This window comes from Hesperophylax consimilis, chromosome 1, assembly GCF_061612785.1.
Source record: "Hesperophylax consimilis isolate HC1 chromosome 1, BYU_Hcon_1.0, whole genome shotgun sequence".
Taxonomy (NCBI): Eukaryota; Metazoa; Arthropoda; class Insecta; order Trichoptera; family Limnephilidae; genus Hesperophylax; species Hesperophylax consimilis.
In genome coordinates this window covers 24,863,382-24,877,334 of record NC_142836.1, presented here as the reverse complement: position 1 = coordinate 24,877,334, position 13,953 = coordinate 24,863,382, and the positions used below count along the sequence as shown (strand labels likewise).

General features: G+C 34.0%; 2 protein-coding genes and 1 long non-coding RNA gene across 13 annotated transcripts in view; 1 reads left to right on the top strand and 2 right to left on the bottom strand.

Moving 5' to 3' along the window:
* Window positions 1-478: 478 nt before the first annotated feature.
* Window positions 479-1,334, bottom strand: mRpL41 (mitochondrial ribosomal protein L41). The gene has a single exon (XM_089631343.1). The coding sequence runs from the start codon at window positions 1,144-1,146 to the stop codon at window positions 643-645; it is 504 nt and encodes a 167-aa protein (XP_089487469.1). The 5' UTR covers window positions 1,147-1,334; the 3' UTR covers window positions 479-642.
* Window positions 1,335-1,381: 47 nt separating this feature from the next.
* Window positions 1,382-4,751, top strand: LOC149426507 (uncharacterized). 2 transcript variants are annotated; one of them, XR_016302117.1, is made up of 5 exons: window positions 1,514-1,564; window positions 1,656-1,785; window positions 2,622-2,738; window positions 2,963-3,002; window positions 4,221-4,751. It is a non-coding gene; the product is annotated as an uncharacterized LOC149426507 (long non-coding RNA). The 2 variants fall into 2 exon arrangements; XR_016302116.1 differs by having other exon boundaries at window positions 1,382-1,785.
* A 20-nt stretch (window positions 4,752-4,771) lies between these two features.
* The window catches only part of LOC149426506 (NAD kinase-like), a 94,941-nt gene continuing 85,759 nt past the window's right edge, over window positions 4,772-13,953 (bottom strand). For 9 of the 10 annotated variants that reach the window (XM_089631288.1, XM_089631279.1, XM_089631331.1 and 6 more), the window contains 2 exons: window positions 13,089-13,171; window positions 4,772-9,950 (listed from right to left, as the gene is read on the bottom strand). In XM_089631288.1, coding sequence (XP_089487414.1) covers window positions 9,743-9,950; window positions 13,089-13,171 — 291 coding nt within the window. In that variant the 3' untranslated portion in view covers window positions 4,772-9,742. Of the gene's footprint in view, window positions 9,951-12,291; window positions 12,375-13,088; window positions 13,172-13,953 lie in introns of all 10 variants that reach the window. The other variant, XM_089631272.1, reaches the window with a different exon arrangement.

The following is a 13,953-nucleotide window of genomic DNA, read 5'->3' as shown; positions in this document are numbered from 1 at the left end:
CTCCACAAAATACACCATTCTACTGCAGCATGCCTAAGCCAAAAACAATGCTCATTCCCCGATAAAGCAGTAAAACACTGTGGGAAACCAATTTGCTTAGTCCGTCCATTGGAGCAGTGTGCTCCGGGCGTCGAATTGCCAAGACACTGATAATACCTAACACAGCACATCACCCTTGAGATCATCTTTCATAAAAAAGGTGCTACACAAAAATACACTACCTATGTAATAATAACAATGATTGGATTATTTGTATAGCACCGTTTTCGTGAGAAAATTTCCTCAGGCTCCTCTAGGTGTCTACAGTGATCACCTACCTACTACCTAGGGCCTAAGTGTCCACTGGTCCGTAAGGGGCGCCAAAGTATTACTCGCACCAGGCGCCGTTTGGCTCGGGGCTGTGTGTTTTAATTCATAAGTGGAGTAGTATGACGATAGTCTTGAAGTTTGGAGGTTTAATAAAATACAAAACAAGGGATAACTATGATAAAACTAGTTTTATTTTAAGAAAACTATTCCCACAATAAAGTTTTCACACAAAAAAGTAAGTGAATAATTAAAATATTTGTTGATAATGTAACAAAAATAATGACTACTTTACACATATATTATTGATATTCCAAAATATTCTCAGCGATGAAACTATTTGTCTTGCGTGAATAAATCTGAACCGGTTTTGCGAGCTTTTATGTAAGCTTCTTCCGAAGACTGGCTTTCGTCAGCAGATGGCTTCAAAGGGTTTCCATCTTCATCTAACTCTCCTAATTTGAAATCACTAGCAATTTTTTGTGCATACACAGCATTAAACAGGTCTCTTGGTGTGAATTCTGACTGAACAACTGTAGGAGTTCTGTAAGAAACATAAGGCCTCAGCTCGCAACCCTTCAGGTCAGGTACAATCAACTCGGGAATTAATTCAGGGATTCTCACAAAGCGCCCGTCCATCTCATATCCAATTTTCCTAACACCTCTTGTATATTCTGGCATCTCCGGGTCTGGTTTTTTTTGCTGTTGTTTCTTGAAGATGGTCGTACCGCGTTTGCCATAGAGCAAGAATTTTCTAAAGTTCCTTTTGCCTTCTAGGCATTGAGTTCCCGAAAATTCTCTTTTGGGGATATAATTTACGAATTTTAGTAACTTCGACATTACTACGTTCTCAAGACAACACTTTTAATTCTTGTGTAAAAGTTGTAAGCTGTGTGATCTATGCAAAAAACACAAATTTAGTTTTAATTTTACACTGTATTATTACTAATAAAAAATTACGAAATAATAACCAAGAAGTTGGGTTAGTTTTCTGTCAACCATAGATAACCCCGCTGTCAACTTTAAATTATTGCCAGTCAAACTCCACATACATGATTCAATAATTAGGTACTCCTGTTTGCCTACTATTGCAAATCTGTTAATGACAGATAGATGTCTTCAAAATTATCTTTGGAATTATGTTTGAAAATTTATTTCATATTTATTTATTGTCAAACGTCAAACCATGCGTCAAACTGTGAGAACGTAAATATTTAGCGCTGTCACTTTTTTTTACAAATGAATAAATACCAAGGAAGTTAGTGGCCAATAATTCCTTAATTTTATCACTGACAGTTATTGTAATAATCTAGTGTACCTGATAATTATGAATATTTGTACCCAACTAGAATGATTGAAGATGTTTATTATATACCTTATGATTGGTCAGAATTTCCTAATAAGAAACTACCACAATTTTCAAAATGCAGAGTAATTGGTTTTCTGTATTTAGATAAGGACAAATATCGTTTAAGAAGTGTAAGTTTTACTTTAATAAATCTAAATTATTATTTTAAGTTAATGAAATTATTGCTTTTAGGCGCTGGCAGACTGCATGCAGCCGGTTTTCCGAGAAAAGCAAACCGAGTCTGACCCGGCTGGGCCAACAAAACCAAAAAAATATAATAATAAGCAGTAATTGTTGATTGTGGTACTAGTACATATTGAATTATTTGGCGGGTTGGAAATAAGCTGACATAGCTCAGTGGTTCAGAGCACCTGACCAGACATCAGAAGGTACGGGTTCAATTCCCGTTGGCGGCATTTATTTTTACTCGAGAGATATTTTAAATTTGTATTGATATATTTAAGGCGACTAATTATTGCTTATAATTATTTGCCCTCCTTTGGAACCTAAAAGTAGCCAGACAATATTGCGGAAACATGATATCTATGGCCAAAATCGCCCTGCAGCCGGAGAATTGACTGGCACCCGGTACCAGTCTGCCACTAGCGTAACTGTGCTTCAAATTTTCTTGATTTTTCAAAGTCTTTTGATTTTTACATAAAAAAAGATTTTTCAGTAAAACTTATACATATTAATGAAAGTGCCCAAAGGCACAAATAAACTTTACACTATGCTTTATCTAACAAAACACTGCTGTTTTTATTAATTTTACTAAAAAATAGTTTACATTATGATTTATTTATTTTTATGATAAAACACTTATGTATATTTACCGAAGCGCCATTTGAATGTTCTTGACGCTGACTGTGAACAGCTATTTTAATAAGAGTAACCAAGCAGGCAGATCGCGGCATCCAATCCCATATTCACACCAAGAAAAAGTACAAACCTTTTTATTTGTTTCTAGTTGAACAACGATTCCAAGTATGAAATATTAGTTAATATGGACAGTGTAGCTTCTATACCCGCTGCTCCCGTCCCACAACCTGTGCAGATATTTGGCCGATTGTCTTACATTCACAAAGTAAATATGTTCATAATATTATACACAGTCAAATTCACATATTAAGTTCCCACATAAAATGTTATGTTTTTCGAGCCCGCCCTTTGAAACATTTTTTTGTAGAAAATTATTCGGTGCAGTATCAACCATTGTTCCATTCAGTGATGCTGCATAACAATTATTTTGTCTTATGTTTTAGTGTTATTATTTTTGCTGGCTGATTTTATATAATCTTTTTTTTTTAGACAAATGCAGATGCCTCTCTTGATCAGAGTACGAAAGAAGGTAGTATTGTTTTTGTTGTAATATGAACTGTATTATTTATATATTCTTTTAAAAGATTTACACTTATTCAATTTTCATATTAGTCAGCATCAATCTAATATTAACACATTTCTTAACACATTAATAAAAATTTCTACATAGTAACTCAGCATACCCAAGCTATAAAAGTACTAAACGAAAATCGATCAATTAACCTTGTAATATGTTTATTACGGTCCGCCTATCGGTATTTGCTCACACATGCTTTCTTTAAATACGCCCGACATCTGTCGCTTGCTTGCACATAGGAGTTGAGCGGGTGCGGAACCGAGAAAGAGATTTGAATTGGGTTTCATGGTCATAAAACCCTCATTCCAGGAATTGAATTATTTCACTAACAAATAATATACTATCATTTTATTGAAATACCGATGTAAACGAAAGGCACGAAAATAAATTTAAAAAAGAACTGCATTACGATTCGATAATTATGTACATATAGTTGGGACCTTTACAAAGAGATTGGTATACAGGGTGTCCGGAAACTCGTAGTACAAGCGGGAAACTGGTGAATCTACATCACATTTGGAGTCGATTTTGTAGTATATTTTTTTTTATTTGAGCTTTCGTTATCGAGTAAATCGAGTTTGAAGTTGATTTTTTTTTTTTTTTTTTTTTTTTTTTTTTTAATCAAATTCTTATAAATTATTACTGAAGATCAAAGTACCCAACTAATTAAAACTATTTGAAAGTAAAACAAATGAAGAAACTCGGATTTGAAGCATTATTTTGAAATCACCCTTCATTTAACCCGGTGTAATCATAAAATATTTCTGCTCTGCAGGGTTAAAACATCTGTTATTCAACCCTAAACACCAGAAAAAACTTTAACCCTAAAATAGCCGAAAAATATTTTTTTTTTGGTTTTTTTTTTTTTTTTTTGAAAATGCTCAAATCAAAAAACTTTATGTTTTTTTGGGTTCCCCATGTGGTGTAGATTCTCCAGTTTCCCGCTTGTACTACGAGTTTCCGGACACCGTGTATAATATTTATGTAAAAACATTGAATAATTCCGTCTTTTCTGCCATTGAAAGAGGCCGGCGCAAAAGGTAAAAATACCCTTCCGGTCCTTAAGCAACAATCGACTGAACGGGTGGAAGTACCTTTCCTGTCCGAAGTGTGTTAATGGTTTCATAATTTTGTTGATTACATCTTGGTATTCATTTGTATTTTTTTCAGATTTCAAAAGCATTGATGCAAAACACTGGATGCTTAATTTGAGAGCCAAATTTATTCAGTTAGTTCAACCATCTTTGGTACACTATATGAATAATATCATTTCTGAAATAAACTCAACCCAGTTTGATTAAAGTTGAAAATTTATATTATAAAGAAAACTGACCAAATTAATGAGCTATAAAAATATTGAAGCAAAAATATGTTATTATTTGTTTACCAAGTTTCCCTACAACTTACTGTTGAACAGCTAAAGTGGCATTTTATGAGGTCTTTACCATCATGTATGCAACACACTCAGATCCGGCAGGGCCCTTATTGATCAGATCTAGTCATCAAATATGTAAACCACCACCTGTCGCGGTTTATTACCTTTTTTTTTCTCAATTCACTATTTTAAACTTTTGCACGCTATCGTAACAACAGTTGATATGGAAAGAAATCGTATCAACTCTGCATTGGTATTGAAAAACTTTAAGCATGGTGGGTAGGCATAAGAGTGTAATATCATCGTGAAAGTAAAAAACATTTTTAAAAACATATAATAAAATAAACATTTAATAAAAAAAACACATTATGTACACAAGATTGCAAATGTTTAAACAAAATAGAGAGACTCATAAAAGAGCAAATGAAGTGTATAAAACTCATACATATAATTCTCAGGAAATTATAATGGATGAGCACCGTGAAATAACCCTACCTCTATTATAATACCATTCGGCTCTGTCATTCTACTGATCTTTCCTACCAATTGTTATATAAATACATAATTACTTACCAATTATTATATAATTTAAAAAATAAATTATAGTGGACAAATGTTGCGGACAAAATGCAACCGGTTAATAATAATACGCAACTGAATGGCCCTGTGAAACCGAGCGTTGTGGCATTTCCAAGCCAACAAAGTAAGCAATTGATTGCTATCAAGTAAATCATTCTCTTTAGTAATTTACCCTATCTATACGACTGTCGCGTACGTGGTCCATCGGCAGATATCCTGAAATATGGATGTCGCATGTGTGATCCATGAAGTTTCACAAATATACATATGAAGGTTGCACGGCGAAACAGGCTCATTGCATTTTTTGTAATTTAAATGCCAATTTGTTTTACAGACAAAGTGCTGAGGAATGCTATCATAAAACTAGCAAAATGATTTAATTGATTCACAAAAGGAGAAGCATCGTTAAGGCAAAAATCAGCTCAATGTGTATGAAAGTGTACAAAAAAAGGCCAATTCCATCATAAATTAAACAAAAACGAATTGATTACAAATTCATTACTATTTTGTTCATACATTTTCTATATCAATAAACATGTGAATCCTATAATTTCTATACCCGCTATATCCGATTTTTTGACAAAATGATCTGAGTATGACATCTTGTTCACATTTTTGCGAGCAACAAGAGGAGCCTAAAATTGAGTTTCAAAACCCTCCTTATCGCGACCAAAAACCATGTTTAAACTGCGAGTGAGAAACCAAATCCGCTATATCATACAGAAAGTTACTATCAAAACCCGCTATATCGGATTCAACGAATCACAAGCAGTTATTTTGCCAAAATACAATATGGCCGCCGCTCTGACGCCACGCTCGTGTGTCAAAATGATCTACGCGTGAGTTTCTAAACCCGCCATGTCGGCTCAGTTGACTTTCAAAATCACGAAGTGAGTATCAAAATCCGCTATATCCATTTTATTTATCGAAATAACTTAATTATTGCTAGACATATATAGAAAAATAAATGCTTTTCGAAATTTGACTACTCCAATTCATTATATAAAAAATTGTAATGCATTTACTTATGTACGCTAGAGATGTGACAGTTTTTTGCGGTTTTCTCCAAATCAATGAAAGTTGATATAGCGGGTATAGAAATTACACGACTCATGTCACCTTTCATATGTGCTTAACCTTTCCGGGAGTATGGACGCTAATGGACGACGGTACACACTTTCGCCAAAGGAGTATGGACGGCTATGGACGACAGGGGTTGCATATTCATATTTGATGCATATTCTGTAAATATGCATTGTATTGCTATCTATGGGCATATTACTGTTACTTTATACCAATTTTAAACATTTTACATCATTATCAACAAAGATATTGGCTGTTATTTATTTTGCATTCTATCATAAAATTTAATCAAAAAATATATATTTTTATTTTTGTAAAAAAAACTCACTCCCCAGAGCACGGCCAGCATTACATAACTTACTCCCGGAAAGGTTAATAGAACTAGCAAGATCCCCAATGTTTCTCAATCTTGGAGTACACTGGTTTCGTATTTATTTGTTTTTTTAATTAACGAGATACGGAGCAAACAAAAAAGGCCGAAAATGGTCAAAACATCTTGACACACTTTATTCTGTTAATTTAAGCCTCCCTTCAAGGCCCTTAAAGGTACTAAATGTAACCAAAAACAATAATTTGATCATTCTTTTCCTGGAAAATGTATGTTACCTGAGATGTCATACAAAGAGTTTCTTCCTATTCCAAAGTAAAGTATAAAGATATTAATTAATAAATTAAAGTATATACCCCAAGCGGCATACTGTTTGAGAAGCTTTCCACATCTCTAGATAATACCATACACCATGAAAAAAAAAGACAAAAACGGGACGATTATAGCAATCAGCTTGTTTTTGCACAAAAGGAATTAGGTTCGATTTTTTTTTTAATACTTTGCAGCATACGTTTTTGCTTTCGTTTTCACTTACATTATATTAAAAAATAAATGAGATATCAATATTTAAATTCTTTAATTTAATATTAAACTCATCTTCCAATCGATAATGATTTCATTCCTTTTTTGCTCCTGCAAAATTACCATTTTGTCCATGAGCCTGTTTTTGCCGTGTACCTTTCATAAATTGTATCAAAACGTGCCTAGTTACAGGTTAGGTTGTGTTAAAAAGGTACTAGAATTCATTTAGAGATTTCAGGTAATGATGGAAGCCTCCAGTAACTGATTGGCTGAACGCTGTGCTATACATTTTCTTTTATGTACCATATTTTAAAATCATAATAAGTGCCTACCTACATATTCAAATCAATCATTGGTCTTTTATGCATTCCTACATTTTTACAATATTATGGATAGTTTTTAATTTACTTACGAAGAATTGAGAGTAAATAATTGAAACAATACATTTATAACATTGTAACTCAGTGACAAAATTCGAAAGAACAAACATTAATGTATGAACACATTTTCAATCACCAACCTATTTGCAACAACATTGTTGAGTAAAACCACTGAAGAGATAAACCGATAGAAGTGTGTGTGCCCAAATATGGAAATTCTTCCTTAAACAGATAATCAATTTCATTGGCTTGACTGGGGCATACGAGTCCAAAGTAAATGTTACGTAAACTTGCAACATCACTTTTCTTTCAAATCGGAATAGATCACACTTCTATTGATTTTCTATTCTGTTCATTTTAAAAATATTTTTCTACCATGATTTTTAAATCTGTAATATTTTGTAAGCTCCTAATATGTATTTCTCCAATTTCCTGATTCTTTACCTAAAAAGCTACCTTCGTAACATGTTTTCTAAACGCTCCCCAAAAAGCTTGGGTTAATAATAAAGTCTAGTCGCCAAAGCGTCCTTGATATAAGAATCTGCTAACCAACCCACAGAATCTTTCATTTAGGAATGTTTTAAAAGCTTTATAGAAGTATCAAAACTGCACATAATCTTAATCAAGGCTACTAAACCAAAAATATAGGAAAAAGAATATGCATATAAAATACAATTTGATATTTATTATTATTGATTAATATCTACCCACTTCCATTACCATATTATGTGCATTGTGTGATTTAAAATGAACTGTTCTCCCATATAATATCTCTAATCAATACAATAGGCTCATCCACACATACACTTTGGAGCGACAGAAAAGTCTCACAATCGACTACGATGTAAACCGTTACCTTACTTTGGGAGTTTATTTTTCAGCACGGCGGCATGGGGTGGTGCGCGGTACCATCGCTCCGAAGTGGACGTGTAATGACCATAAACAAATGGATGTGTGTTCAAACCGGAGACTCATAACTTTGGCACAAAGTCTTAAAGAGTTCAAGAAATGTTTTAAACATAAGAAAGTCCATAATTAAAAGCACACACTGTGGTTGTAGAAAGTCAAGCTCGCCTTGCTTCCTCATTGTCCGAACTTTTGATTTGAACAAATAGCCAATGGTGACAATGCCCGGTTGAAATTTAATAATTTTGTCCAGAATTTTAAAATTATATAGATAGTTAACAAATTAGCTGTATATTACTTGAGTTTATTCTTTAGAGGCGATGATTGTGGAAAATACTTTATGTTTTAAAAATAAACACAATTTAAAATTGGTATTTTACACCATATTTTAATATGAACTATTACAATATCATTTACCTGTAAGAACTCTGAAACATAACTGCTTAACTTTTAACTGTGCATTTTAGATTCATATTATATTTATGTACAAACATTCAACGCTTATTTTACACAAAAGTATGTAATTAATTTTGTTCCGAGACATTTTATTTAATGTTCACTAAGAGAGATCAATGATAAATGTGATAATGTCAACATTGAATTTATAGATAGCTTTTAATATTGTCAGTTCACTTTATGCACGAATAGTTCCATCATAAATGTTTGCCTATATTAATATAATATTTGTTTTTCATACTATAATTTTGTATAATGATTATACAGACCCCAGAATATCAAGTCGGTACATTACTTCGAAATAATTTTTTTTTTAAACCTTATTATGATGAAAATTAACATTGGAATTTAAAGGAACATACGTATATATGGCAGCTTAGCATATTTTGTGCCCTTTACGATGGAAGGTAGATAAGTTCGCTAAATAGACGGAAGAGTAATATTGATCTGTTTATAAAGAAAAGGGTATTAACACGTGACGTTTCAATGCTAGGATACATGTTTGATACACGTTTGGAAGACAATTGGTGTGTCATCCGGATACGAGACACGGCCGCTTACAACCCAACTGTTGTGATGTCCGCGTACAACAGTTTAGTATAACTGAAGTAGTACATTTATTGCCATTTCAAAGAAAGAAAAAAAAAAACAGAAAACTGGGAACCATTTCTTTCTGTTCTAAAATTTTAAAAACCTTTGCCATTGTGTAGAGAAAATATTAAAAATATATTTGAGTGATCTCTCTGCCCCTCTTCCGTGAACTTATCTACATTCGTCGTACCTGTGAAATCATACTTTGTCATCATTACAATAGAACACTTAAAAATCTACCAGCATTGTATACGAGTAAATGATGTTTCTTATCAATTTTACCAATAAGATATACTTTAGGACTGCCAGCTGAATCTTGATCCATCTTACTTCTATCCTAATCAAAGTATTATGTAAGGAATGTTATATGTATGTATGTTGGGAGCGATGATAATCAGCCAGCAGTGGTGTATTAGCTAGCCTACGAAAGAAGCGTAGCCAGTGTGCAGTGTTAACACTGTGGACTCAGCTCTCATTGAGTCATTTCGTTTTGCGGGGGCTCCAGCTCGTCCAGCGTGTCGTTGGAGCTGGAGTGAGTGAGGTCACTGAGCTCATCCAGGTGCTTCTGCTTCTTCCTCACGTTCCAGTGCAGGCATTCCGCCAATGAGTCGAACCAGTCTGATATTTGATCTTGGGCACAGATTGAGGGTACGGGATACACTGACGTCGTCACACGTAAACTGTTCAAAAATTTATTGTAATTAGTGTTTAAAAATAGAAAGTTATCACAAAGCTGAGGCTTCAATTCTCTAGGAAGACTATAGTATACATCTTAGCTTGAAAGAAGGAGAAAACCGGCAGTGAAATTTGAACTCCCCACAGGTCAGAAAAAGAGCCTTTTCAAGTCCATACATGTTTTATTGAAAATTAACTCTCTAAATTGAATGTGGAGAGAATTTCAAAAAGCAAAACTATTAGGGTCCTATTTCACCTGGACACCAGTTTGGCACGCTGAGTGAGTGCACCGCCGATTGGCACGCTTCGATGCGGATGTCGACCACAGAGCGGACACCAGGTAAGGGACCCTCCATAGAGCGGTGTACGTTTGGTTTGGTGTCTCAAATGGTGTGAAATAGGGCCCTTAGAGATTTTAAACATATTGTAGAAGTCGTAACTAAAATTACAAAACAACCATCACCACCAAACTAAATAATCACATTAAAATGTGCGTGCAGTAAGCGAAATACAGCTCAAGCAAGCTACAATATAAAAGTACATTTATATACATATCACCTTAATATGCCCATAGCAAGCTAGTAGTGCAAGTAAAAATATAAGCATGCAATTATTTGGAATATCGGTACTTACAATAAACTTGTTACGATAGAGTAGTTTCACCAACATAAGATCCTTGGGCATATATGGTTCGTATTGACCTCGCTCAAAAATACATTAATTTATTTAAGGGTACCAATTTCAATTCGAAATTGTCAGTATTAGTTTTAATACTTAAACACTTCCAGTTATTTTTGGGAGGATGAAGAATTCCTGTCCTTCTAAAGTTTTTATTGATATCGCAGATACCTTTTCAAAAAGATATTTTTAATCAGGTATAATTTTTTAAAATGTTCTATCACATTAGTAATAACTTCTTTGGTATGTCATTGCAAAGGAATACCATGTCCAAGTTTGGACAATGTCTGAGCATGTGCACTCTCTAGACGCATCGTCCAGCCAATGATGTGCCGTGAGAGGATATTCACACTTAAACATGCGTTTAAGGCACGGCCTCTGTAAAAGTATTAGTAAAGGATCTTATAATGTTGAAACTACTCTAATAACATATTGTTTAGTATTAATTAATATGTAATAATGTAATTATATAGATAGACACCGCATTCCATGTTCCGTATGAAACTTTGGGGGGGGTGATTATTCATGAAATTTTTTCTTCATTAGTGCCCAAATACAAAGCATATAAAACACCTGTATAATTATTATTTCTTCCCACTCAGTCAGCTGTTCTTTTTAAGATTTGAAATGTGAGGCCATTTTGTTATCCAAACAAGTGCATTACTCAGTAAAGTTATGATTACACTAGACAATTTTTTTTGCAATTAGAATGAGCTGGAAAAAATTGTTTGTATAGATCTTTCTACCAAGATTTCGAAAATGTTACGATGTGAAGTTTGTACATTTCAATGACTTGCACTGCTCAATTTTTTTTTAAAACTATTTTTGGCTATTTTTTTTTCGCACCCATAATCCGGTTTGTAAAAAAATCGTCAGATTGCCTTAGAATTTTTGCCTGAATTGAAAAATAAAGGGGTAAAAATGTGATGCAAGTTGCCTATTGCTTTGTTTAAAAAACTTTATTAGGATTTTTTTTCTTAAATTATGATGAATAACCAACCACCCCCCCTCCCAAAGTTTCGTAGTATAAGCGTGGAATAGGTAGTATTATTTTAAGAAAGCATTGTAAGAGTATTGCAATCTAAAGGCCGATTTACACTTTGATTAGTAGCAAGCGCGAGTGCGTAGTGCAAGTGATTAGTGCTAAAAGTGTAAATAGGACGAGTCAAGTGATCAAATTGGTGTTTAATGATTAGTGCGAGTATTTAGAACCGCGGTTTATTTATTGTGTTTAGTAGCCTGTTAACTGCATAGTGAGGACGAAAATAGGGTGAATGGTCTGTTGATTTTTATTTTGACAATTCATTTTCTATTTCTGATGTGATGACGCATTATCAGTGACCATGAACTTAACACGAACTTACTAAACACTGTGTAAAAGGATTGGAAATTCAGCTAAGTACTTAATACTTTATATATTGCTGTACAGTTAAGTTAACACTAATCACTAAACACTTGCTACTAATAAAAGTGTAAGTCAGCCTTTAATATTATAGTAGATTTTGCTTGGCAAATGGTGCTGGAATTGATCAGCACTATATGGTCATGTTAAACTAAGGTCCGGTAGCGTGTTAAAGTACATAGCCAGCGTGATGTGTAATAAGTGAGGTGGGTGTACGGGGTGGTATGAAGAGAGTACAGATTGATGGACTGTCAGGTAATATCTACCTATCGCCCGGGCCGAGGAACTGTTGGCAGCGGCCGTCGAAGGAGACACAGGCTGTGCTGCGAGCCTCCACCGCCGGCATTATCTGCAAACAGTACTTTCAGTATTCTCCCGCTACTGCAATATTTATATTGATTGCCAACAATTCCAAAATGGCATTTTATCGTCTGCAACTGATGCCACTGCAAATCTTTTTGTGCCTGTTAACTGTGAAAATTCACTTCAAACGCCCTTCATACTTCTAATGTATGCCACATTTGTAATCAAATGGAATATACTCAGGTTAAGGTTTTTCAAACTGACTGATTTTGGGGACCGTCAAATCAACGGTCGATGTAATTTTGAAATTTGGACATTTAAACGGTCTCCGTTAAATGGGCATATATGCCCATTAGGCTCTTAATCTGATTGTGGTAATCTGACAAATACAGCATGTCTGTTATGCTCGGAAGATGATCACAATTTGACCAAAAGCTAAAACGGGCCGACTTTAAATACCCAAAAACAAAATGGCGCTTACAGTCGGTTTAATGATGAAATTTGTCAACCTTAGTTAATTCTTTGTTGCCGTTCTAGCAGAAAATGTGAACATAAAGCCAGAACAGGGATGAGAGTGAAATGGTGTATATATTTATAATGTGGTGAGAATGTGTGAAAACAAATTACATAATATAGACAGAGAAAACAAAACAAAACTACATAAAATTATTTACACAATATACATGGCATTTCAGGCTACATGCTCTAAGCGGCTATTCAACAGAGCATTGTCAAGCGGCTTTTTCTAATGTGTCAGTACCTATCTCCATGGAAAAGTTCTTGCCGATTTCTGCCATCAAATGAAACCCACGAGGTGTTCCGTGCATCAGGTGATAATGAAATCTAGAAAAAAAGGATCAACCAAACTAAAAAACCATCATAAATATAAAGGTGTGACACAGATTCATTTGTGGAATGAAGCGAGGAGAAAAATACATAGTAATTTATACAACCAACCGTGAGCTAAGCCTAAGTTTTAGAAAAAACTTAAAAAGCTGGAAATAGTGCCACATGTACAGTCAGTCGACCAACGACCCAGCGCTGACGAGCCGAAGTGATGGTCCTCGTACGCAGCGTGTAGCGAATCAGCTCTTCATTCATTCACCTGCGTATTACAGTACGTGTGACACTATTTCCAGCCTTATATGTCGCATTAAGGTGAAAATTTTACACTTTTAATAACGCATGGAAACTAATAAGAAATTAATTTTATTTTGGAGAGGTTTATTTATAATTTACTTCTTGTTTCGACACGGTTGTGCCATTCATCACCTTTTTTAAAACTAACTTAAAAATAATATTGGAAATTAACAAAAAATAAATTAAAAAAGAATATTTTAGATAGCAAAATAATAGCACCTTCTCTAACCATGTTTATTAATTTGACTCTTCCCACTCTTTCCACTCTCCCCCCTCCAAAGCTTGACCCCACTAAAAACATAAAAAAATTCTGTACTTGTATAATTTTAAGTTAGTTTTAAAAAGGCTAATGAATGCCACAGACGTTTCAAAACGGGTAGCTAATTATAAAAAAATATGTAACAGTAGTGTACATTGTGTAATAAAACTCTTCCAAAACAAGATGTTTAGAAATTATTCCACAGTACCTAAGAAATGCAAAAAAT